We start from the raw sequence: 24,440 nt of genomic DNA on the forward strand, positions 1-24,440 counted from the left end.
GCTCATGAAATGCGTAGGATGGTTATTTTGAATGGAAATTAGATTTTACCTCTAGCAAAGGAATTGCTTTAATAATATGTGTAGGGCAAAAACGATTCAGCCTACACCTTTGCATGTATATGTCAATATTTGGCTCATGCATGAAATGCATAGGATAGTCTGAGAATGGAAAGGCATGCATAGGATAGTCTGAGAATAGAAACTAGAGTTTTAGCTCTTGTGCTGGGGAATTGTTTAATTACACTTCTAGGGGAAATAAAAGTTTCAGCTCTACTACACCAAAAGGAGTTCAATCTACTAGACTTGCAAAGGTTGATTTTGAAGCTTCATACATGCATACAATGCATATCGAATGATTTTAGTCGTTTTTACCCCATGATACATAAGATATTCTATGTTTCATGATCATTTTAGTGTCAAAGTACTTAACTGGTCAAATATCGTTTAGTTTTCTTACTCCTTGTAATTTAATACGAATTCAACGAATATAATATAAATTTTTTCTGATAATAATAAGAAGCAAATGATGAATACTTAATTATCTCATTGTCTCTGCCTTTATTTTTCTGAAAAAAATCTAAATTCAAACATGACAAAGATTGTTTAAGAAGTTTATATGATCAATTTTGGACTACAATCATTTTCTTAGATCGAATTTTATTATTACTGAATAATAATTTTCAAGTTAATGCATTGAAAAATATCGCATGTTTAATCACATATCACAAGCAGCACGGAAAACTACTAATAAATTCTTTTACATTTCATGAGTATTTTAGTTTTAGACTTAAACCCACTCAAAATATCATTAATTTTTCTGATTCCTTGTAATTTAACATAGACCAAAATATGATGATATAAATTCTTTCTAATAAGAAGAATATTGGAATACTTAGCTCATTGCCCTTATTTTTTCGAAAACAACAAAAAATAAAGCCGTTTGCAACCGAATTCATACTTGACCCCTTTAATAAGTCTTTATTTTTTAATATAAGACGACAAATTATTCAGAAGTTCATACGTTACACGTTCAATGGTATTTATTACAACCTCATCTTTTCAAATATATAGTTAAAGTAACACTCGTATATTACACACATATTTTGGACTCTATCATTCTTTTGAATTGAATTTTGTTAGAATTGAGTAAAAGTTAAATAATTTTCCAGTTAAGTTTAGAAACTTTCCATTTTTTTACCACACATACTATCAAAACAAGTGCAAAAGCGTGCAAAATAAAAATTATAGTAACTTCAAAAGTGAATAAAGTATTTATTCAAAATATAAATATTGTTATGGTGTACAACAATTATTAATAAAAAATCCTTCCATGTGAGCATGAAAGAGAAGTGGTCAAATAGATATATTCTCCAAGTCCTAACAACTATGAAGAATAAAAAGGAAAAACTATAGAAGAAATCCCTCAACCACTCGACAAAATTACACACAGTAATAATTTACCCTAGTCCCAATAAATTTTAGTCAACTGTTGGTATAGTGTAATTTGACTTACCATTGAGTCCATACTTTGTAAGAATTTTGACGTCATAACTTATATTATATACAAAGAGACATGGGAATCCACGAAACTTTAGGGTCAATATATATAGTAGCATTCATTGTCCGAAACAAAAAGGAAAAAAGGGACAAAAAAGTAAAGCAAACAACGGTATCTTCAAGTATCGTGCATGCATTTTGTTGTGCTCTCTGTTTTTGTTTTTTTGGTTTGCATGCACACACGCTTTCTCTCTCTAAAAAAAATCATCTCTTTCTCACTCTATACATACATAGTACTATAATGCAATCTGAAAAAGGAACCGCTGTATATGTAATTTGGTCATCGAAACTACCACCTATCACCGCTGCCGACCACCGCCGTTTTCTTGAACTCTGATTTGACCATTTTCTTGTGTGCATATTCACTTCAAGATTTCCATAATTTCATGCCCATGCCACGCAGCCTACTCTATTTTCTGGGTGCACCAGTAGATTAGGCAAGGTGAGTTTTTTTTTTCTTTTTCTTTTGGGGGGTTTGGGATTTTTAATTTTGGGTTTATTTGATCTAAGTCAATGATTTCTTGAAAGGGTTTTAGGGATTTTTGGATTTGGAAATCTTAAATATGGGGTCAATGATATGCATGAATGAGGTTTGTCGTAAGACGACGTCGTCTGAATGGAGGAAAGGTTGGAGCTTGAAATCCGGTGGATTTGCAAACCTTTGTTACAACTGCGGGTAATTTCTTCTTTTAGTCAAATATTTCTGTTTCTTTCATGATGCAAGGGCAGTTTGGGCCTTATTATCCCCCCCCCCCCCTAAAATTGCTAATGATTTTCTTTTTATTTGCATTTTGAAATTGTTCCTAAATTTAGGATTTTCAGTTATATGTGAACATTTGTTGTTATATATAGTTCGTGAGTGGGGTTTTCCCTCCCTTTTACTCTTTTATCAGAAGTAGGAGCAGATTTATTTTATTTTATTTTATTTTGTTATGTGAATTATGTTGCTTCCCAAAAAAAGAAGCCTCCTTTTGGGCAAGAAGAGGAGATGGGTCAAAGTCAAAAAGACTGTATGTTTCTTGTTGTTGCTTCCTCATTTCGGGGGAAGGAGAAAAGGGTCAGAAGTCAAAGGACCATATGGTGGTGCCTTTTTGTTCTTGCTTTATTCATTTATGTTTTCTAAAAGAAGACGAGTGAGGTGTGTTCTAATTACATGATAGCTTATTGCATATACCTTTCCATGTTATCTTTAAATTATTAAGGTTACGACTTAGTCCCCAAGATTAGAGGCGGATGGCGTAGCATCTAGACTTCAACTAAACCCAATATTTTTAACACGGAACATGGATGCATATGTAAAAATTATCACTAAATTTCAACAAATATTAAATTCTAAACTCATAATTTCAAAAGTATAATGAGTTTAATGCTAAGGACCTTAAAGGTAGAATCCATCATGCGTAAGTTTTGGATCCACATCTACCCAAGATGACAGCAAACTGGCCAGGTGGCTACAATTCGAATCGCAGTGTGGCTCGCGTCTCCCTACTCCACTGTTAACTATGTGAAAGAAAAGAGCTTGGACTTAAAACAACATGAAAATAACCTACTCATAGAACTTGAGTCTGAGGACAATGTTGCTTTCCTGGCCTAGAGTTTTTGCTGCTTTGTCGGGCTTCAAGTACTCGTGATTCTTGAAATCTCTCTGTCACCTTTCTGTTGGTCTTTGTTGGCGAAAGAGTATGCTAGCCTTAATGTCAACTGCTTTATTGTTAACTTGGCTATACGACTCTTAAAATCAGTAGGTAAATATTAAGTAGGTAGAAATTCCAATTCCTCCTGATTTTCATGGTTCATTTCCTCCTGTCACCCTTCTATCGCTTAACAGCTTGTTTGGATGGTTGTTATGTATCATTTCATAATGTATCATATAGTATTATATTGTATTGTACTGTATCGTTTTGATGTATATGATATTTGGATAGATGGTCTTGTTTGCCGTCGTTTCATGATGTCATGCACAAACAATATGAAAAATAAACTTGCAATATTATAGAAAAAAGTAAGCTATGAGGTAGAATAATTATATTAAAAGGTAGGGTAAAAGATAAAATATGATTATTTAACAATAAGGAAGGGCTAGATGAGAGAAAAAAAAAAGAGAAAAAAAAATAATAAGGCAACGACGCGACAACACCAAATCGGTTGTTCCAAAAAGTGACACTTTTCGTCGTTACGTAACGACGGATTTAACGATATACAATAAAATTTAAGTAATAATCAAAACATTCATTGTATTTAAAGTAACAATATGATACAATACAACATGTAACAACCATCCAAACAAGCTGTAATTGTTAATTACTTGGAGCATTTTGATCAATCTAAAATGTAATTGATTTTTATTAGTGCTTCTGGTGGATGTCTTAGTTTCTGTTATGCTAACTTAGTAAATCATTAAACTTTATTTTGGCTCCTGCCTTCATTGATGTCATCTCATTTGAGTGCAGATCTGCTTTTGAGAACTTAACCTTCTGTGAAACTTTCCACATGGGGGATTCTGGTTGGAGAGAGTGCAAAAAGTGTGGGAAGGTAAGTTATAAAAGTTGGGTCAAGTTTGTCTCGTCGAGTGATTCTTGACTCTCTGTGCATATGGTCTTGCAGCATCTACACTGTGGGTGCATTGCTTCAAAATATTTGTTTGAGTACTTAGATTTTGGAGGTGTAGGGTGTATAAGCTGCACAAGGCGTTTTGATGGTCATTCCATGAGACCAATGCAGGTTCTTCTTTCTCCTTTCCTTTATCTACTTCATTTTCTTATGTCTCATGGGATAGAGGGTGAGGAAGAGGCGACAACAGTTGCACTACCAGAAATGAAACATAGTAGATATGATCCAAATATGTACAGATTTTAGTAATTGTTATTGGTGGGACAAGTGCCTCTGCGATAAATGTGGTAGAGAAATGAAAGCATGTCTTCTTATCATTATCCTCAGTTTTTTTTTATAATTGGTCCAACGAGCTGCTTGTATACCGGGATTTCCCCATTACATCAGTAAACCTTATTACTTTATAAAAATACTAACACAACAACAACTACACCTTAGTCCCAAACAAGTTGAGGTCAGCTGTATGAATCCTCACTTCTTCATTCAAGCTCAACTAACATCATCATCATACCAAATAAAATAAATTTATATATAAATATATATTATACATACATATATATGTATATATACACACACACATATAATTATAATAATGATAATAATATTAGAAACTCTCTAACAAGTCTAAATCCTATTCCCAACTAGTAGTTCATCAAACTACTACTAATAATAACAATAAGAATAATTTGTATAATTGGACCGAGGGGAGCAATATTTACCATTGTTTATCCGGTATCTGCAAGTACACAAACCTGTTACATAACATAATATATTAAAATGCATCTGAATTATTCTTCATCATTCATGTTCATAATGCTGAACTGTTGTGATTGAGTATTCGATGAAGTGACATTGTCTTAAGTCTCTATGGTTTATTCTACTTTTTAAAACATCTACTTGTTTGTTAAGTCCCGTGGATGATTTTACAGCTAGAAAAATTAGAAGATATGCTGCTCTTATCCAGCCCTTCAATTCTGCATATCCTATTTATGGTAAAGATAGTTGTAGATTGCTAAATTTGGTGCGGGAGCACTAAATTTGGGTTATCATGTCTATGTAATGTATATGGTATCTGGCAGTGGTTTGGTGCTTGTCTGATGCATTTGACATTTAATCTAATATGTTTTATTGTGATGTTTGCTAATTTTCCATTGTAATAGAATATTTTGATTTATAATATTTTGGAATTATGTCGGCATTTTGGCCTTGTTGATAAATGTCTTACTTTTTCTGAAGCAGTGGAAGTACTGTTCTTCATATGCTGCAAAATACAATGAGTATGTGTATGAGATTTACACCTTTAGCAAATGGCAATTACATTTTGAAATACAGTTACTCACAATATGAGGATGGGTGAACATAAAATGTACCAATTATTGTAGTTTACACTTATCAAACTTGAAGTCCTTCCTTTATCCTTGTCAAGTAGTGTTATCACCCATTGGCAAGTATTGTGCTCCATTTTACTTGGTTGCTCATGTCTTACTGGTGTGGAGATTAAGAAAAGAAACAATGTGTTATGACATTGGAGTAAGTAGGATACATGGTTAAAGTAATAATTGAAACTCGTTAATGTTGAGTTGTCGCACATCGGTGGGATTTGAGGTCCTTGGTCTCCTTATATGGTCTTAGGCAATCCTCACCTCATAAGCTAGTTTTTGGGGTTGAGTTAGGCCCAAGGTCCATTTATCATCTAAAAGAGATATCACCATAGAACAAAGGCTAATAAAATGTAGTAGTTCATGTATTTTGACTTCTTGTAGTAAAAAAGTAATCTTCTAGGAAAATGGTAGAGTAAGTTGCTAATAACTAGATGCTGGTCAAGAAATTGGGATGGCATATATTTTGTAATTTTTTTCCTTTTTAACATTTACTATTCATTTACTCATATTTGCTTTCAGTCTTGAAGTATATGTATTGGAACGAAACGGGCCCCAATAGGGCGAAATGGATATAGAAAATTCACATAGCCGGACCAACTAGTTTGAGATTGAGGCAATTTTGATTGTTCAATTGATTGATTTGATTGTCATTTCCTAGAATTTAATGTATCATGTCAGTATTGTCTCACCATTCTTAGTTTGTTTTACCTTTCTAATAAGAGTTGTTTTCGGGTCTCTTTTATATATCAGCACCTTGCCTATGCTAATTGTTGTAGTCCTTAACAAATTTAGTTAGTAAGTTCCAGACATATTTTGAGTGTTACCATTCTATAAGTATTTTGGCAGGTACCTGCTGATGATTTTCGTAATAACACCTTCGGAACTAATTTTATACAGCCACTTCATGTGGAAAAGGGAGTAGATGAAACCAACTTCGAGGAAGGAAGGCTTCCAACAGTGAACAATATAACGGAGATTAGTGAGCCTGGTCAACCCTTTCAAAGTCAAAAGGATGAGAATAATGTGTCTCTTGGGAAAACTAAGCAAGAGAAGCTGCTACCTGTTGGTGATGTTAGCACATGCTTTTCAAATCTCAACCAGCAGTCTATAGCTTCTCTATTTCGTGAACAAGACAATAGCAAACCAAACCAAGGGGTAAAAGAAATGTATGACACGACCAATCAGCCATCGCTAGATTTCTCTTTGAGTACTCCTGTGGGTTGTTCAAGTCCAGGATTATCTTTTCCTGGTGGAGGGGTTGAAGGAAGGGAACATGAAAAGACTCCTCCCTTTCAACAGGGGCTAAGGATGCGCCACATATTGCTCAAGCCCCCCAAACCTAGTCCCAGTTTTGGTTCTGATTCGAACAAAGAACTGCCTTCACAGACTCGGATTGCAAGGCCTCCTGCAGAAGGGCGAGGAGGCCGCAATCAATTACTGCCTAGGTACTGGCCTAGGATTACAGACCAAGAGTTGCGTCAATTATCCGGAGAGTATCCTTGTACTCACTTCTCATTGTTACTATTGCGTACTTTTGAGTTGTTTATCAGCCTGTTAATCATAATAAGATTAGCAAGCATAACTTAAGGAATTTTTTATATCACTTCTCTAGCTTGGTATCAATTATGTTTGCTTTGACTGCTATTTAAGCTTGAAGTCCACCATAGTTCCACTGTTCGAGAAGGTCCTAAGTGCTAGTGATGCTGGTCGAATTGGTCGTCTGGTTCTCCCCAAAGCATGCGCTGAAGTAAGACCTAACTCTTAAGACTTCATGATTCGTGAAGTTCCTACTATTCCCCTTGTCCCAATTTGATAGACTTATTTAGGCTATTTAAGGTCGATTTGACCAATTTTGGAGTTAAATCTGGTTTAGATTACTTTGTCTGGTGGGCATAAAAAATAAGTAATGAACTGTATGAACAATTCTACAAGTTGCAATATTTCTTACAGAATGTTGAGAATATCTACTTAAAAATCTTTTAGTTGAAGATCATTTCCTTTGACCCCTGGGAAGCAAAGTAGGAAAACTGTTTTGAGGTAAAGGAGGGATAATATATCTTGTCTCTTACCTTTATGGTTGCTAATGGTTAGATTTGGACACACCTTTTTGCGCTTTATGAATTCTAAATCCTTTGCAGGCATACTTTCCTCCTATCAACCAATCAGACGGTCTGCCAATAAAGATTCAGGATATAAAAGGTAAAGAGTGGACATTTCAGTTCAGATTTTGGCCAAATAACAACAGTCGGATGTATGTTCTGGAGGGTGTCACCCCTTGCATACAAAACATGCAATTGCAAGCTGGTGATACTGGTAAGTTTCTTCATTTGATGTTGTAAGTGTCAGAGTTTCTTTTATGTCCTTTTTATCCCTTAGTTTCGATTCTGCTGCAAGGTTACCTTCTTTTGTTGTACATCAATGATGCTGCACTTGATATAACCTCCTTAAATGCTTCTTCTTGAATATTATTCTTCTTTTATTCCTTTTTTTCCCCTTCCAAAATCAGGGATAATCTGGTGATAATATATCCTGCTAGTGTTCACTACATCTTATCATGCTTTGGTTCCACTTATGTTAAAAATAGATGAAGTTGATTTTTCAACAGATAAAAAATGGAGATAATAATATGAGATCTGTCGATTTGGTACATCTGTCAGATGCGTCATATTTGCACAAATTGCACTATGCTTTTCTTTACATGATCGTTGATTCTTCATCAGACTCACCAGTTGACCGTGTACTTGGAATTTGTTAGTGATTTCTAATTATAACAACTAATTGTGGTATTTTATTTCAGTGGCATTCAGTCGAATTGATCCTGGAGGAAAGCTTGTTATGGGCTTTCGGAAGGCAACAAACAGTGTTGAGACACAGGTTACTTAAAGATAATTTGCTTGCCTTACTCAGTTTCCTTCAGTTATTATCTTAATGAATATATCTCCTCTTGACAATATGCAATCACAGGATCCTCAGTCCTCATACCTCCCCGATGGTAGTGGCTCCGCAGATACTTCATTTACTGGCTTAACTGAAAACCTTAATGTGAGTAGCTAGTTTAGCCTTTTAGGTATTTTGAGAAAGCTAGTAGCACGACATGCTTGCTGGATTGGTTCTACTTTTTCCTTTATGCAAACTCTCTCTGTTTTGGCAAAACATGGAAAGAATGGAGGCAGGACCAGTGCTGATTCTGTGCACCGGCAAGTGCCGGTTTCAGAGAAGAAAATGTCACGCCCCGAACCTGGGCCTGGACGTAACACGACACTCGGTGCCTGACCACATGTGACCGAGCGAACCAACTGGCTGGCTGAATCAACATGTGGTATCATAACATACTGAATGCGGAAGATAAATTAACACATGCTGATATACTGAAAGTCTGGATGATATAAATCAAAGTGCGGAAATACTAATACAATTCTAAAACATATTTGTTGCCAACATAGCTTAATATGAAAAGCCCGTGACTTTGTCTAACTGTTACTCTAGTCTATGAAGCCTCTAAAAAGTACGGAAAGCACTGACAGTAACAAAAAAATACTGAAGACTATAAGGTAATGAAAATGCCCCGAAAGAACTAGGATCACCAAATAGCTGGTACGAGAATCCTAGCGCTCGGAATCATCAACCTGTAAATCATTACCTGCATTGTGAAATGCAGGCCCCGGGCAAAAGGGACGTCAGTACATTTGAATTGTACTGGTATGTAAAGCAACTGAAAGAAAGAATTATAAATGCTGAAACTGAAATTAAGCTGATAACTGAGATTTGATAATTGATAACTGAAATGATAACTATTGAAACTGAAACTGAAATGATAACTGATAACTGAACTGATATCTGATAGCTAAACTGGTAACTGATAACTGATAGCTGAACTGATAACTGATAACTAAACTGATAACTGGCAACTAAAATGGTAACTAATAATTGAACTGAACAAAGGAAGTAAGGATATGAATACTCCCTCTCCTGAATGATGAACAACCTGTTTATCTGAATAATAAACTGCGGCCTCAGGCCCAATATATATATATATATATGTGCACAAACTGCGGCCTCGGGCCCAAGTATACGTATACATAACTGCGACCTCAGGTCCAAAATGCATAAAGCATAAACTGCGGCCTCAGGCCCAAAGATGCATAAATCATAAACTGCGGCCTCAGGCCCAAAGATGCATAAAGCATTGACTGCGGCCTCAGGCCCAAATACAGGTGTTCAACATTCAGGGATTTTAAAATCAGGAACTGAGAATCATACTGCAATACATAATAGTGAAATACTGAATCACGCTGAGTTACATGATACTGGAATACTGGGTCATACTGAGTACATAATACTGGAATACTGAATCATACTGAGCTACATAATACTGGAATACTGAATAGGACTAGAATGAGATATGTATTCTTGAACTGATTATGAACACCGAAACTTCAACTGTTTATGACATGTTGAGTAAGCCATACTGAGACTTAGGGACATCAAACCCAAGTCTATATTGAATACGAACTGAGCTCACAGCGTTCGGAATGAAAGTCATGACCGAGTTATGAAGCTAGAGAATAGAAGCTCTACAACTATTCAAGGAACTAGGGTTAACTATATTTCTGAGGCAATTGATACGTCGTAAAAGAAACGTAGTGTAGGGAGGATCATTAACATTCCCAAACATAGAGAGTTAGCCTCACATACCTCAATGTCGCCCCTTAGTGATACTACAATGATCCACAACACTAAGAACCTTCAATCTACAATAGCAATATCCAATGGAACCAATATTAGTAACAAATTCCATAACTTAAGCCATTTAGGCATATTATCAAACACCTTGTAGGCATAAACCTCTACATCTCATCACCATATAATTAGTTCATCTAATTACCACCATTCATCAACAATTTATCCTACCATCATGATTAACCAATTTATAACTTTCAACATCACGTATATGACCATCCATTCACACCCAACCAACAAATCCTATCAAATAATCACCCTTAAATCCCTACCATGATCATGTATTTAAATTGGAAATTTATGGCTTCCAATCACCATACCATAAGTTGTAATACTTGATTTATACTCATGATTCCATAATAACACCATATATGTAAGTCTAAGGGTGTAGGATTACCTCTTGTAGACCAAATCTTGAAAGACAACTTTTGGGGTGTTCTTGAGATTTTGAAGAAATCCTATGAAACCCAATCAAAATCATGTTGTAACTAGTGATTGAGAAGTGAAATCACCATGAAAACACACTTAAAAACTCACCTTAGGTGTGCAATTGGATGCCTTGGTCGAGTTGGGGTGTAGAGGAAACCCTAAGCTTGAGAAGTGACTCCATTTCTATTATTTCCGGCCTTTAAAGTATTTAAAACCTTCCAGATGCGCTTGTTCGCGCGCGAGGCAGAATACTCAGCGAAAACGCGCGACTTCGCGCGCGACTTCGCGCTAGTGACACCTGCCCAGTAAAATGGTCATAACTTTCTGTATACACCTCCAAATGACAAACGGTTTGTTGCGTTGGAAACTAGACTCAAAGGGCTTTAATTTGATAGGTTATGCATCACACAACTCGTTATAGAACCGGAGATATGATCGTTCAAAGTGAGGTCATGTGCGTATTCATTCACAGCTTTAGTCCATTTTGAAATTTTCCAACTTGGCTTAGACTTAGGCCTCTCCTTAGACCCCAATTCACCTCTAACATAACTTATACACTTATTAACATAACCACTCAATTACCATCACGCTAATACTCGTTTAATGCATCCACAACCGATTCAAATTACGGGGTATTACATAAATAGTCCTTGTCCGTACACAGCTGATTCATATTTACGGAGTATTACATTACCCATACTCATCTTGATAGGGCTTCACATGTCTAAAAGATCACATTAATAGTCTTCTAACACATCCACAACTAATCCGGATTTATGGGGTGTTATATTATCTTCCCCTTGGGATCATTCGTCCTCGAATGATTATTCTGGTTGTATCTTAGGATAACTCTGGACCATAAATGGGTCTAGTGGGAACATGAACTTTCCTTAACACGTGCATACTAAACTGAATGAATACACGATCACTGAACTGATGAGGTACTGAATTGAATAGGTACTAGAATGAATGGCTACTAAACTTACTAAACACTGAAAGACATGGAGATTTTAATATAAGACCTGAATGAGAAGGTTAGATAACTTCGACATTTCTCCAAAATACCTACCAGCTAATCGAGCATAACACTAGCTCCATAGGGCATAATAATATGCATAACATGAAACATATACATGAATACTGAACTGACACGAATAATCGAGTGCTGAACTGACGTGAATATCTACTCACTAAACTCACATCAATACCTGAGTATTAAGCTGTCATGAATATCTGAGTACTGGATTGACATGAGTATCTGAGTACTGAACTGACTTGAATGTTCTAACGTGAGATCTGAATACTGAAAACATAAATGTCGTGACATGAGATTTGAATACTTCGAAACTTGAATATTATAACATGACACGTGAAATACTGGTGTACAACCGCTAATTATGGTAGAAATTCTAACTCATACGCTACTTACCCGATCCTTCATAGGATCCTATATGGGCTGATGTATCTGGGATTGAGCTTTCCTTTCTTTCCAAATCTTATAACACCTTTCATAGGCGAAACTTTTAGAAACACCCAATCATCAACTTGAAACTCTAGGTCTCTATGTTGCATATTCAAATAGGACCTTTGACAACTCTGAGCTGTCTACAAATGCTATTGAATCAACTTGACTTTCTCCATAGACAGATACACCAAATCTGGTCCCTGCAACTCTGCTTCGCCAACTTCGAACCAACTAATTGGCAATTTACACCTTCGTCCATAAAAATCATACTTTCAAAATGAGCGACATAATCCTATTATAAGGTCCATATTTACCATCTCCACTAATGGATGTGTGTGTTCTGAACTTGGTTTTTTGTTGCTCGACTTTCACTTGCTGACAATTTAAACACTTGGCCACAAGGTCTGCAACTTTCTTTTTCATGTCGTTCCACCAATAAATCTTCTTAAGATCATGATACATCTTTGGGAAGCCTAGGTGGATAGAATACCTGAAATTTTGGGCTTATAACATCTTCCTCCCTCGCTAAATCCATCTGTGGTTGGAACACACAATTTATCTTGGTACCTCAAAGTACCATCATCTCCCCCTTGTTCAAAAGCCATCATCTTAAGCATGTGAATCCTCTATTTCAGCTACAACAAGTAGGGATCATCAAACCATTTCTACTTCACTTCGGCTACTAAGGAGGAATAGGTCATGTTCTAGACAATAACTCCACTATCTTTGGTGTCTGAAAGTCGAACTCCTACCTTGGCTAAGCAGTGAACTTCTTTCAACATAGTTCTCTTGTCTACCTTATTCTTGAGCTTTACTTCCCACACTTGATTATATTCTTAAGTACTTCCTGAAAACACTTATAGAATTGTTGTGAGCTAAGTCTATACTCCGAAAATTAGAGTCTCATGCGATGGCACTACCCTCGTGATACATAACTGGGCATGATTTTTATTTTTATTTTTATAGCCTTTCTGTGATCACTTTATCATCAATAACTAAGTTCGGTGATCATTCTACTCACTTTGTGTTTCTTACACATGCTAGACATAATTCCTGTGGTAATTATACAATTTTCCCTCATTACCGAACTGATTTTCTTTTTCATATCCCATGCTAACTATTCGAGTTTCAGATCTTCAACTGGACTTACTGAAAATTTTCACATCACCCCTTAGACCACATGTCTTATACTTGTGGATCCTTCTCTTTTTGCTGGGATCCAAATAACTTTCCTTATTTTCTGCAATTCTTTGCACTCTACGTCAATGACGACTCATCTTCCAACTTACTTCTGAAAAATCTTTCTTACTAGGAAAAACTAAATTATTCACTTAACGGAAAGCTAATGTATTCACAGCTATCATATACAATCTTAATAATTTAACTCTGCTCACACTGTCAATCCTGGAGAAACAAATTACGATAATTCCTAAAGGCTATTCTTCTATAGTTTGTGCTCTCACTGCTAGCTAATATTTTTTTCTCACTGCTGATGTATTTCGAGTTTAACTTAAACTCTTTGGGTTCTAACACACGTTCGGTATTTCAAACTGTCATCCACTCACTAGAGTAAACCTGGCTAAGTGAATCAAATTGTACCCCTACTAGCTCTGCTGAAAGTGCTAATTCACTGTATCAACTCAAAACTTACTTACTATTCTTTTACTAACCACCTGCTAGCATCATATTTTCTTCTCCTGCTTTGGATAACTAAAGTGAAGCATAAGGTTACTCCTAAATTCCCTCATCATCTGACCATATTCTTTTGCCGCATACTATCATTCTTTTCGAACTATGTACATGGATCACACTTAGGGAAATTCATCTGTCTTAAACAAAATTAGAATATGTAACCCCAAACTTTCTATATAATATAAAATCATATCATACTATAAACATCCCGGGTAATCACTTAGTCACATAACTTAAGGGGAATTGTCATATCCTTTATCTCACAATAATAGCTGCTTCTTATAGCAATTCACTAACGTGGTACTTTCTAATTATGATTTGAATAAATTTAAACAACTTAAAATCATTCCCTGAAATTCACTATTGGCTGCTCTTAGTTCTCATTGCATACATCATATCTTATAGTCATTTGCATGAGTTGTACGAAATCACATCTTTGGTAATAACAAACGTTTCTGACTCCTAGGTATTTTACCCTTAGACTCTTTTCTGTCCAAAACTATAGTGACCAATGTTGGGGTCTAACATCCAAACTATCATCATCCAACTTGTGGCTCCATTTCCAAGAATTAAAAGAAATTGTTCTCTAAGGTAAAACGCATACGAATACACTACCATGCACAAACTTATCCTTCAAAGTATACCATCATTTGATAAATCACTTCTTGCACCATCCGGTGAGTCTTGGTCTTAATCCAGACCTAAAGTATGCAAAGGTTTCGCTATAATCACTATTACTTATATTTTCTTTGAGCATCCATATGCATCACCGTATACTCACAAGTCTCCAGAAATTTTGATACACTGAAAATTGGATATTTGGTAAACATATAACTGAATACTAGCATACTGAATAACCATAAATTTGCTAACTGAAAGACTGTATAACTGGTAACTGAGGTAAACTAATAGCCATGAGACATGATAACTACTTTGGTACTTTCTGATAAGGTTATGCTATAATCTGTACTTCTATCCATTGCATCCCACTTTCAACATCTCCTCAAATCTCATTTGTTACCTACATGTATTCCATAGTAATACCACAATAGGCAAATCATCCTTTCTAGAACCTTATACCTTTCTTACGCGTCGCTTGGGTATAATACGTTTGGAATTCGATAGGAAAAGAAGGTTAACTATTGCTCTAAGCTTCACGGCACGATCTAGAGTAGAAAAAGATGAGACAATCCTGAATGTCTTGGTAGTTAACCGTTTATATGAGTGGCCGGCACACACATATAAAGGAAACTCCACTAGACACGGCTTCATAGACTCCCTAGGACACTTGAACCTAGTGCTCTGATACCAAGCTTTGTCACGCCCCGAACCTGGGCCTGGACGTAACACGACACTCGGTGCCTGACTACATGTGACCGAGCGAACCAACTGGCTGGCTGAATCAACATATGGTATCATAACATACTGAATGCGGAAGATAAACTAACACATGCTGATATATTGAAAGTCTGGATGATATAAATCAAAGTGCGGAAATACTAATACAATTCTAAAACATATTTGTAGCCAACATAGCTTAATATGAAAAGCCCGTGACTTTGTCTAACTGTTACTCTAGTCTATGAAGCCTCTAAAAAGTACTGAAAACACTGACTGTAACAAAAAAATACTGAAGACTGTAAGGTAATGAAAATGCCCCGAAAGAACTGGGATCACCAAATAGCTGGGACGAGAATCCTAGCGCTCGGAATCATCAACCTGTAAATCATTACCTGCATTGTGAAATGCAGGCCCCGGGCAAAAGGGACGTCAGTACATTTGAATTGTACTGGTATGTAAAGCAACTGAAAGAAAGAATTATAAATGCTGAAACTGAAATTAAGCTGATAACTGAGATTTGATAATTGATAACTGAAATGATAACTATTGAAACTGAAACTGAAATGATAACCGATAACTGAACTGATATCTGATAGTTGAACTGGTAACTGATAACTGATAACTGAACTGATAACTGATAACTAAACTGATAACTGGCAACTAAAATTGTAACTAATAATTGAACTGAACAAAGGAAGTAAGGATATGATTACTCCCTCTCCTGAATGATGAACAACCTGTTTATCTGAATAATAAACTGCGGCCTCAGGCCCAATATATATATATATATATATATATATGTGCACAAACTGCGGCCTCGGGCCCAAGTATACGTATACATAACTGCGACCTCAGGTCCAAAATGCATAAAGCATAAACTGCGGCCTCAGGCCCAAAGATGCATAAATCATAAACTGCGGCCTCAGGCCCAAAGATGCATAAAGCATTGACTGCGGCCTCAGGCCCAAATACAGGTGTTCAACATTCAGGGATTTTAAAATCAGGAACTGAGAATCATACTACAATACATAATAGTGAAATACTGAATCACGCTGAGGTACATGATACTGGAATACTGGGTCATACTGAGTACATAATACTAGAATACTGAATCATACTGAGCTACATAATACAGGAATACTGAATAGGACTAGAATGAGATATGTATTCTTGAACTGATTATGAACACCGAAACTTCAACTGTTTATGACATGTTGAGTAAGCCATACTGAGACTTAGGGACATCAAACCCAAGTCTATATTGAATACGAACTGAGCTCACAACGTTCGGAATGAAAGTCATGACCGAGTTATGAAGCTAGAGAATAGAAGCTCTACAACTATTCAAGGAACTAGGGTTAACTATATTTCTGAGGCAATTGATACGTCGTAAAAGAAACGTAGTGTAGGGAGGATCATTAACATTCCCAAACATAGAGAGTTAGCCTCACATACCTCAATGTCGCCCCTTAGTGATACTACAATGATCCACAACACTAAGAACCTTCAATCTACAATAGCAATATCCAATGGAACCAATATTAGTAACAAATTCCATAACTTAAGCCATTTAGGCATATTATCAAACACCTTGTAGGCATAAACCTCTACATCTCATCACCATATAATTAGTTCATCTAATTACCACCATTCATCAACAATTTATCCTACCATCATGATTAACCAATTTATAACTTTCAACATCACGTATATGACCATCCATTCACACCCAACCAACAAATCCTATCAAATAATCACCCTTAAATCCCTACCATGATCATGTATTTAAATTGGAAATTTATGGCTTCCAATCACCATACCATAAGTTGTAATACTTGATTTATACTCATGATTCCATAATAACACCATATATGTAAGTCTAAGGGTGTAGGATTACCTCTTGTAGACCAAATCTTGAAAGACAACTTTTGGGGTGTTCTTGAGATTTTGAAGAAATCCTATGAAACCCAATCAAAATCATGTTGTAACTAGTGATTGAGAAGTGAAATCACCATGAAAACACACTTAAAAACTCACCTTAGGTGTGCAATTGGATGCCTTGGTCGAGTTGGGGTGTAGAGGAAACCCTAAGCTTGAGAAGTGACTCCATTTCTATTATTTCCGGCCTTTAAAGTATTTAAAACCTTCCAGATGCGCTTGTTCGCGCGCGAGGCAGAATACTCAGCGAAAACGCGCGACTTCGCGCGCGACTTCGCGCTAGTGACACCTGCCCAGTAAAATGGTCATAACTTTCTGTATACACCTCCAAATGACAAACGGTTTGTTGCGTTGGAAACTAGACTCAAAGGGCTTTAATTTGATAGGTTATGCATCACACAACTCGTTATAGAACCGGAGATATGATCGTTCAAAGTGAGGTCATGTGCGTATTCATTCACAGCTTTAGTCCATTTTGAAATTTTCCAACTTGGCTTAGACTTAGGCCTCTCCTTAGACCCCAATTCACCTCTAACATAACTTATACACTTATTAACATAACCACTCAATTACCATCACGCTAATACTCGTTTAATGCATCCACAACCGATTCAAATTACGGGGTATTACATAAATAGTCCTTGTCCGTACACAGCTGATTCATATTTACGGAGTATTACATTACCCATACTCATCTTGATAGGGCTTCACATGTCTAAAAGATCACATTAATAGTCTTCTAACACATCCACAACTAATCCGGATTTATGGGGTGTTACAGAAAAAGACTACAAACATCGGGTATAAAAATAAGAGGCTTCTCATGCATGCTGATGATGCCATGGAGCTTAGAATGTCATGGGAAGAATCACAAGAATTGCTCCGTCCACCTCCAACTACCCAACCGACCATTCTTGTGATTGAGGACTGTGAATTTGAGGCGTATGATGTAAGCCAACTCAGTGTACATTGTATCACACAAATTTTGTTTCTTCCCATTTTATTTTTCTTCATTTCCTTTCCATCATGATAGAGATTAGTAATTGAAAACTATAATGCTTTCTTTTAACTATAGGAACCACCAGTCTTTGGGAAGCAGACAATATTTACTTCCCGGCCTTCTGGGTAAGGCACAGACTCTTGACTATTAAGAAAAGCTTTTTCAGTGTTCAGAAAGTTTTCTCACTATACCATTACATTTAGCCTCATTGTTTGTCTATTTTTTTCCACGTACATCGGAGGATGTAGAATCCGAAAAGATCAAAAACAGAAACTATGTGCTTTTTCTATAATATTTGCCTTTGCTTTTGCTTCATATCAAAGCTGCCGTTATAGAAAATTAGTGAATTTGCTGCTGCTTATTTCACTGCTGCTGCTTATTTCACTGCTAGAAACTGCAAGATTGTTAAGTGGTTGTAGTACCCTTTGTACAGGGACCAGGAACAATGGGCTCAATGTGACAGCTGCTCCAAGTGGCGTAGATTGCCCATGTATGTTCTCCTTCCTCCTAAGTGGACTTGTTCAGACAACATCTGGGACTCAAATAGGTTTGTAATCTTCCATTTTTGATTGTTACTATTTAAGCTTGTTATTTGATTCTCATTTATAAATATCACATTGCTGAAATAAAGAAATGTTTTGCTTCTTGCCCATTTGGTGAAGTTTCTTAATAGGTAAACCAAAACTCAGCATTAAACCCCCCACGGCCTCACCCATATCAATTTAAGAAAAAGTGGATTAAACATTTTGTGTGGAGTTTTCTTTTTTCCTTTTTGGCTTCTCATATCATTGGCAAGCTTAGCTAACTGGAGCAAGTTGGTGTTAGGCCTTTAATTTCTTTTAAGCACGTTTAGTTGTCCAAGATGCCATGTTCTGGTGCATCGCTCTGAGATTTTTCACCCTTTTTTTATGTGTTGGCGGGGGGCTCTGCAAACTGATATAAACCTCTACCTGTGTGTACTTATTGACTAAATAAGTTATGAAGAAAGGCTACAGTTATCTTACCCATTTTCTGCCAACATTTTTGTTTACAGATGTTCCTGTTCGGCTCCTGAGGAGATTAAAGCAAAGGAACTGAAAGCTTTCTTTAGAGTCAGTAAGGGTATTATATCTTTTCTCGTGTAATAGACTATCTCCCCTACCACCTTTTATTTGTATTTTTAATTTTTTCCTTTTTCAGGAAGAGTGGTTAGACATACTTTAATGTTCTTTATGAACTGTTATACAGCGTCAACCACTACATAATTATGATGTAGTCAAGAAGTATATATGGTTAAGAATGATGATGAATGATTAAACACGTCTTACTTGCTAGTACAACAACAACATACACATTGTAATCTCCTACAAGAGGGTCTGGGGAGGGTAATGTGTACGCAGATCTTACCCTTACCTTGTGTGAGGTAGAAAGGCTGGTCCCGATAGTCCCTCTGCTCAAAGAAAAAACAAAGCAAGTTTGAAAAAAACAATAGTGAAGAGACCATGTTAGAAATACTGGAGAAAAGAAACAGTAACAACATCATAATAACAAGATAGCCGACGCAAAGGAACAACAGATAATATAAAAAATTTACAAAATAGGATAATATGAGAATAATACTAATGCTATTGGTACATAGAAGGACGAGCATATAAGGTGCTTCAAACTGTCACCAAGCCTCTCACACATGAAAGTGAGACATTGGTCCTCGACTACCTACTAACCTTCTAACTTAATCCTCGATCTCCATACCCTCCTATCTAGGATCATATCCTCGGTAAGATGAAGATGTGCTATGTTATGTCTAATAACCTTACCCTAATACGGCCTACCTCCACCTCTCCTAAGACCTACTATTGCCAACCTCTCACATCACCTTACTGGGCATTTGTGCATCTCCTTTTCACATGCCCGAACCATCTCAGCCTCGCTTCCCTCATCTTATCCACCACGGAGGCCACTCCCACTTTGGCCTGTATATCTTAGTTCCTAATCATATCTCTCCTGGTATGCTCACACATCCATTTCGGCATCCTTATTTTCGCTACTTTCATTTTCTAAACGTGTGATTTCTTGATTGGCAACATTCTGCCTCATACAACATAGTTGGTCTAACAACCACTCTATAGAATTTTTTTTTAAATCTTGAATGCACGTTCTTATCACACAGCACACCGGATGCGGGCCTCCATTTCATCCACCTCGCTCTTGTACGATGTGTAACATCATTGTTAATTATCCCATTACCTTGGATTTTTGACCCAAGATACTTCAAACTTTTTCTCTTTGGGATGACTTGTGTATCAATCCTCACGTCCACACCCACCTCATGTGTTATGTGACTTATGTCACAAAACTTGCATTCCAAGTACTTTGTTTTGGTCCTGCTCAACATGAAACCTTTAAACTGCAGGGTCTGTCTCCAAACCTCTAGCCTAGCGTTAACTTCGTCGCGTTTCTTGTTAACCAATATTATGTTATTTGCAAATATCACACACCATGGCACCTCCCATTAGATATGTCGCGTCAATTCATCTATCACCAAGGCAAATACGAACAGGCTAAGAGTTGATCCCTAATGTAACCCCATCACGACTTAAAGTGTTCCGAGTCTTCTCCCATTGTCCTCACTCCGATCTAGGCTTCATTGTACATGTCTTTAGTCGTCCTAATGTATGCCACAAGTATACCTTTCGCTTCAAACATCTCCACTAGACCTCCCTGGGTACTTTATTGTATGCTTTTTCTCTTCCTATCCCTATACTACTCCACCAATCTCCTTACAAGATAGATGTCTTTTGTAATTGACTATCCCGGTATGAATCCGAAGTGGTTCTCGAAAATAGACACACCCATCCTCATCGGCTCATCCTCATTTCCACCACCCTCTCCCACACTTTCATTAGTATGGCTTAGTGGCTTGATATCCCTATAGCTGTTGCAATTTTGGATATCACCCTTGTTCTTGTACAACAGAATCATTGTACTCCACCTCCATTCCTCGGGCATTTTAGTCGTTTTTGTCGTCCTAAAAACGACGTTAAATAACCCAGAAAGCCACTCTATACCTACATTTCATGCACTCTTCCAAAATTTCACCAGGATCTTGTCAGACCCGGTCGCTTTTCACCTTCTCATCTTGCGAATAAGCCTCTTTAACCTCCTCAAACTTTATACACCTACAATATCCAAAATATCAACTATTCTCGGAGTGCTCTAAGTTCCCTAGCAGAATATTCGTGACACCCTCTTCATTTAAGAATTTATTGAAGTATGCCTGCCATCTTCGTTTAATGTATGCCTCTTTCACCAATACTTTGCCTTCCTCGTCTTAGCTGCATTTCACTTGGTCCAGGTCTTGGCCCCTCCTCTATCTCGCCTTGGCGAGCCTATATAGCTTCTTATCCTCGCCTTTGTCCTTAGCTCTTCATATAAGTGTTCAAAAGCTGCTGTTTTTGCCGCTGTAACCTCCAACTTTGCTTCCTTCTTCTTCGTCTTATACCTCTCCACATTCGTCCTCTTTTCCTCCTCATTTTTTCTCTTCACTAACTTCATATAGGCAACCTTCTTGGCTTCCAACTTTCCTTTGGACCTCTCCATTCCACCTCCCCTTAATGTCCACCAAAATTACCCCTCGAGACTCCCAACACCGCTCTAGCTACTTCACTAATGCAATTAGCTGTCCTATCCCACATATGTCTTACTTGCTAGTAAAATATAGAATCTTTTAGTGCTTAAAAGCACCCAAGAAGTCAAGATCTCTTAATCCCCACAATAAGGGTTCTACATCTTATGTGAATTTTTTCACTAGTAAACCACATTGTACACTCTAGCATACATCACTTGTGATGTAGCTTCAAAATTTTACTAGCTTGTTAGATGCAGATTATTCAGGAAAGGTGAAGTTGATAAAAGTTGGTGCTTCTTCTAATTTGATCAAATGGAAGTAACTGTACGTACAAGATTCGTCATGAAAAATTAGTCACTTTCAAAAAGGTCCATTTCTCAGTTACCATGTGGAGATGTAGATCGTCCTTAATTATGTTCATTCGGTAGCGTTAGCACTGACATTGAATTAATCACAACCAAAGTTGAAGTTGGACTTCAGTTGAAATCCATAGTTTTGTAACTTCTTACGATGAACACCCCTATTCTTTTCCATCTAATGACCCGTCCTTCCTTGGCAATCCGAGTAGCTGCCAAATAGAAGTTGTTCCAATGCAGATTCATCTATAAGAAAGATATCACACCGTGCCGAAGTCTTTGAATTAGGCCGTGTTATGTCCTTTGGCTTGTCAAAAATGTATAATGTTCTGTGTTTCCACCTACTTTATAAAGATAATTTATGATGATTGTCTCTTTAAACGAACCAAAAAGTAGTAGGTGCATCAAACCATTTATGTAGGTAACGTTTTTTGAAGAAAGCAAATGAGTTGTGGATCAGGATGGGGTATACGCTATACATGTTGATGAGTGGACTTGCTAAGTTTTGTATTCTACGACTTTTTTGAATAGAAAAGAAGTGAAACTATTTGCTCATTTTTGTTTTTACCAACCAAAAGTTGCAAAACAAATATAATTTCTTCTCATATCCTCGCGTCTAGAAAGTTGATTGTTTCCTTTTATAAAGATTATGCCCTTCACTGTTATATTGTTTTTTCATTTCCAGGTTACAAGAGGCAAAAAATTGCCGGGAAAAATGAAGATTGTGAACCTTCTGGATTAAATGCCTTAGCAACAGTTGCTGTTTTGGGAGACAACATTGGCGACCTGGGAGAGCCTTTAGTTGGAGCCACAACAAAACATCCTCGGCACCGTCCTGGTTGCACTTGTATTGTTTGCATTCAGCCTCCAAGTGGAAAGGGCAAGCACCAGCCTACGTGTAAGTGCAACGCCTGCTTGAGTGCCGAACGACGTTTTAAAACCCTCATGCTGCGTAAGAAGAAAAAACAATCGGAAAGAGAGGCAAAAGTTGCACAGGCAAAGGATCAGGTTCCACCTAAAGATGGATCAGAAACAGATGGGGCAAGTGGAGCTGAATTGATGATGCAAACAAGTCATTCCGAAAACGAAAGAAATACAAATGGGGATAACATGGAGAAAGTTGGAGCTGGCGAGGGACAGTTGGACCTTAACTGTCATCCTAATCGCGAAGATGAAATGCTAATTGAGGCAGCAGCTGGAATAAGCATGACATCTCTTATTAATGCTGCTGATCTTCCACCGGATATGTATCAAACGCAGAATGGGCTCGCAACCTTGGGCAAGTGTTTGCTGTCACTAGCTACTGCTGAGAGTGAAGGACAGCAACCGGATAATGGATGTGTCAGACCTGCTGATGCTCTAGTACAGGAGAATAATGGTGACAATGGGTAATTTCCTGATTCGGCTCTTTATCTTTTAAAAATATTTTTTGAACCTTGGAAGGGGAGCCTTGCTACAATGGGGCTGTCATGTGCCTAGGTGGTCGCGAGTTCAACCCATAGAAATAACCTCTTGCATATATGTAAGGTAAGGCTGCATATTATAGAACCAATGTGGTGCAGTCTTTCCCCATACCTCGGCATAGTAAAAGCTTTTTGCACCGGGATATCCTTTTTAAAATGCGTTATTTATCTGGTTTTTTCACACATACGTATCATCTAGATTTACTAAAGTTGTTCTATGCGTAAATAGTTGAGCATTTCAGGGAACAATTTGTAAATCTTGATTCTTTATGATCTAAGTGCCTGTCTGGAACTTTTCTGCAGACATCATTGATTTTCATTTTTTGTACCATCATTTGTTGATCCGTTAGAATATTCAAGTTTGACAAAATAGAGGTCCAAACATTTATGGATATCTTAGTCGTAATTTGTATGTGGAGTTTTCTTTCGTTGTTATCACACGCTAAGAGCAATGCCCGCTCCCTAGTATTCTTGGAGTTGGACGGTCATTCTGCTCTTTGGAACTTTCTTTCTTATCTCGTTTAAATAGATACAACTGAAAATATCTAGACTCTTACCAAGCCATGGTGGATGACAAAATGTTTGAGGCTTATAATATATAACTAGTATTTAGATAGAATATTAGAGGTTTGTATTACTTACTTTATTGTCTTAAAAGATTTTACATATTATTGTCTTAGAAAACAGCAGCCATTGCGGATCACATAGTTAATTTGAGAAGTAATTCATAATCAGAAAAGAATTTTGTAATTGCTCATTTACATATTGGTGGTCCATAAAAGAGTGTACGTGTGAGCGGTGATACTATGGTTGGATAACTAACTATGACACTTCAAATCTAAAGTTTTGATCAATGATTG

At 36.9% G+C, this 24,440-nt stretch overlaps 1 protein-coding gene across 6 annotated transcripts; it reads left to right on the plus strand.

Moving 5' to 3' along the window:
* Positions 1-1,654: 1,654 nt before the first annotated feature.
* On the plus strand, positions 1,655-23,899 carry LOC104222243 (B3 domain-containing transcription repressor VAL1-like). 6 transcript variants are annotated; one of them, XM_070150674.1, is made up of 14 exons: positions 1,655-1,999; positions 2,086-2,233; positions 4,008-4,089; positions 4,162-4,278; positions 6,396-7,042; positions 7,200-7,296; positions 7,688-7,862; positions 8,347-8,423; positions 8,514-8,591; positions 17,936-18,103; positions 18,230-18,279; positions 18,588-18,701; positions 19,188-19,255; positions 22,803-23,899. In XM_070150674.1, exons 2-14 carry the CDS (start codon positions 2,121-2,123, stop codon positions 23,507-23,509), a joined length of 2,493 nt encoding a protein of 830 aa, XP_070006775.1. In that variant the 5' UTR covers positions 1,655-1,999; positions 2,086-2,120; the 3' UTR covers positions 23,510-23,899. The 6 variants fall into 6 exon arrangements, with proteins under 6 accessions (XP_070006775.1, XP_070006774.1, XP_070006777.1 ...); XM_070150673.1 differs by having other exon boundaries at positions 2,094-2,233; XM_070150676.1 differs by having other exon boundaries at positions 2,094-2,233; positions 19,188-19,249.
* The last annotated feature ends 541 nt before the right edge of the window (positions 23,900-24,440 follow it).

This window comes from Nicotiana sylvestris, chromosome 7 (assembly GCF_000393655.2).
Source record: "Nicotiana sylvestris chromosome 7, ASM39365v2, whole genome shotgun sequence".
Lineage (NCBI taxonomy): Eukaryota > Viridiplantae > Streptophyta > Magnoliopsida > Solanales > Solanaceae > Nicotiana > Nicotiana sylvestris.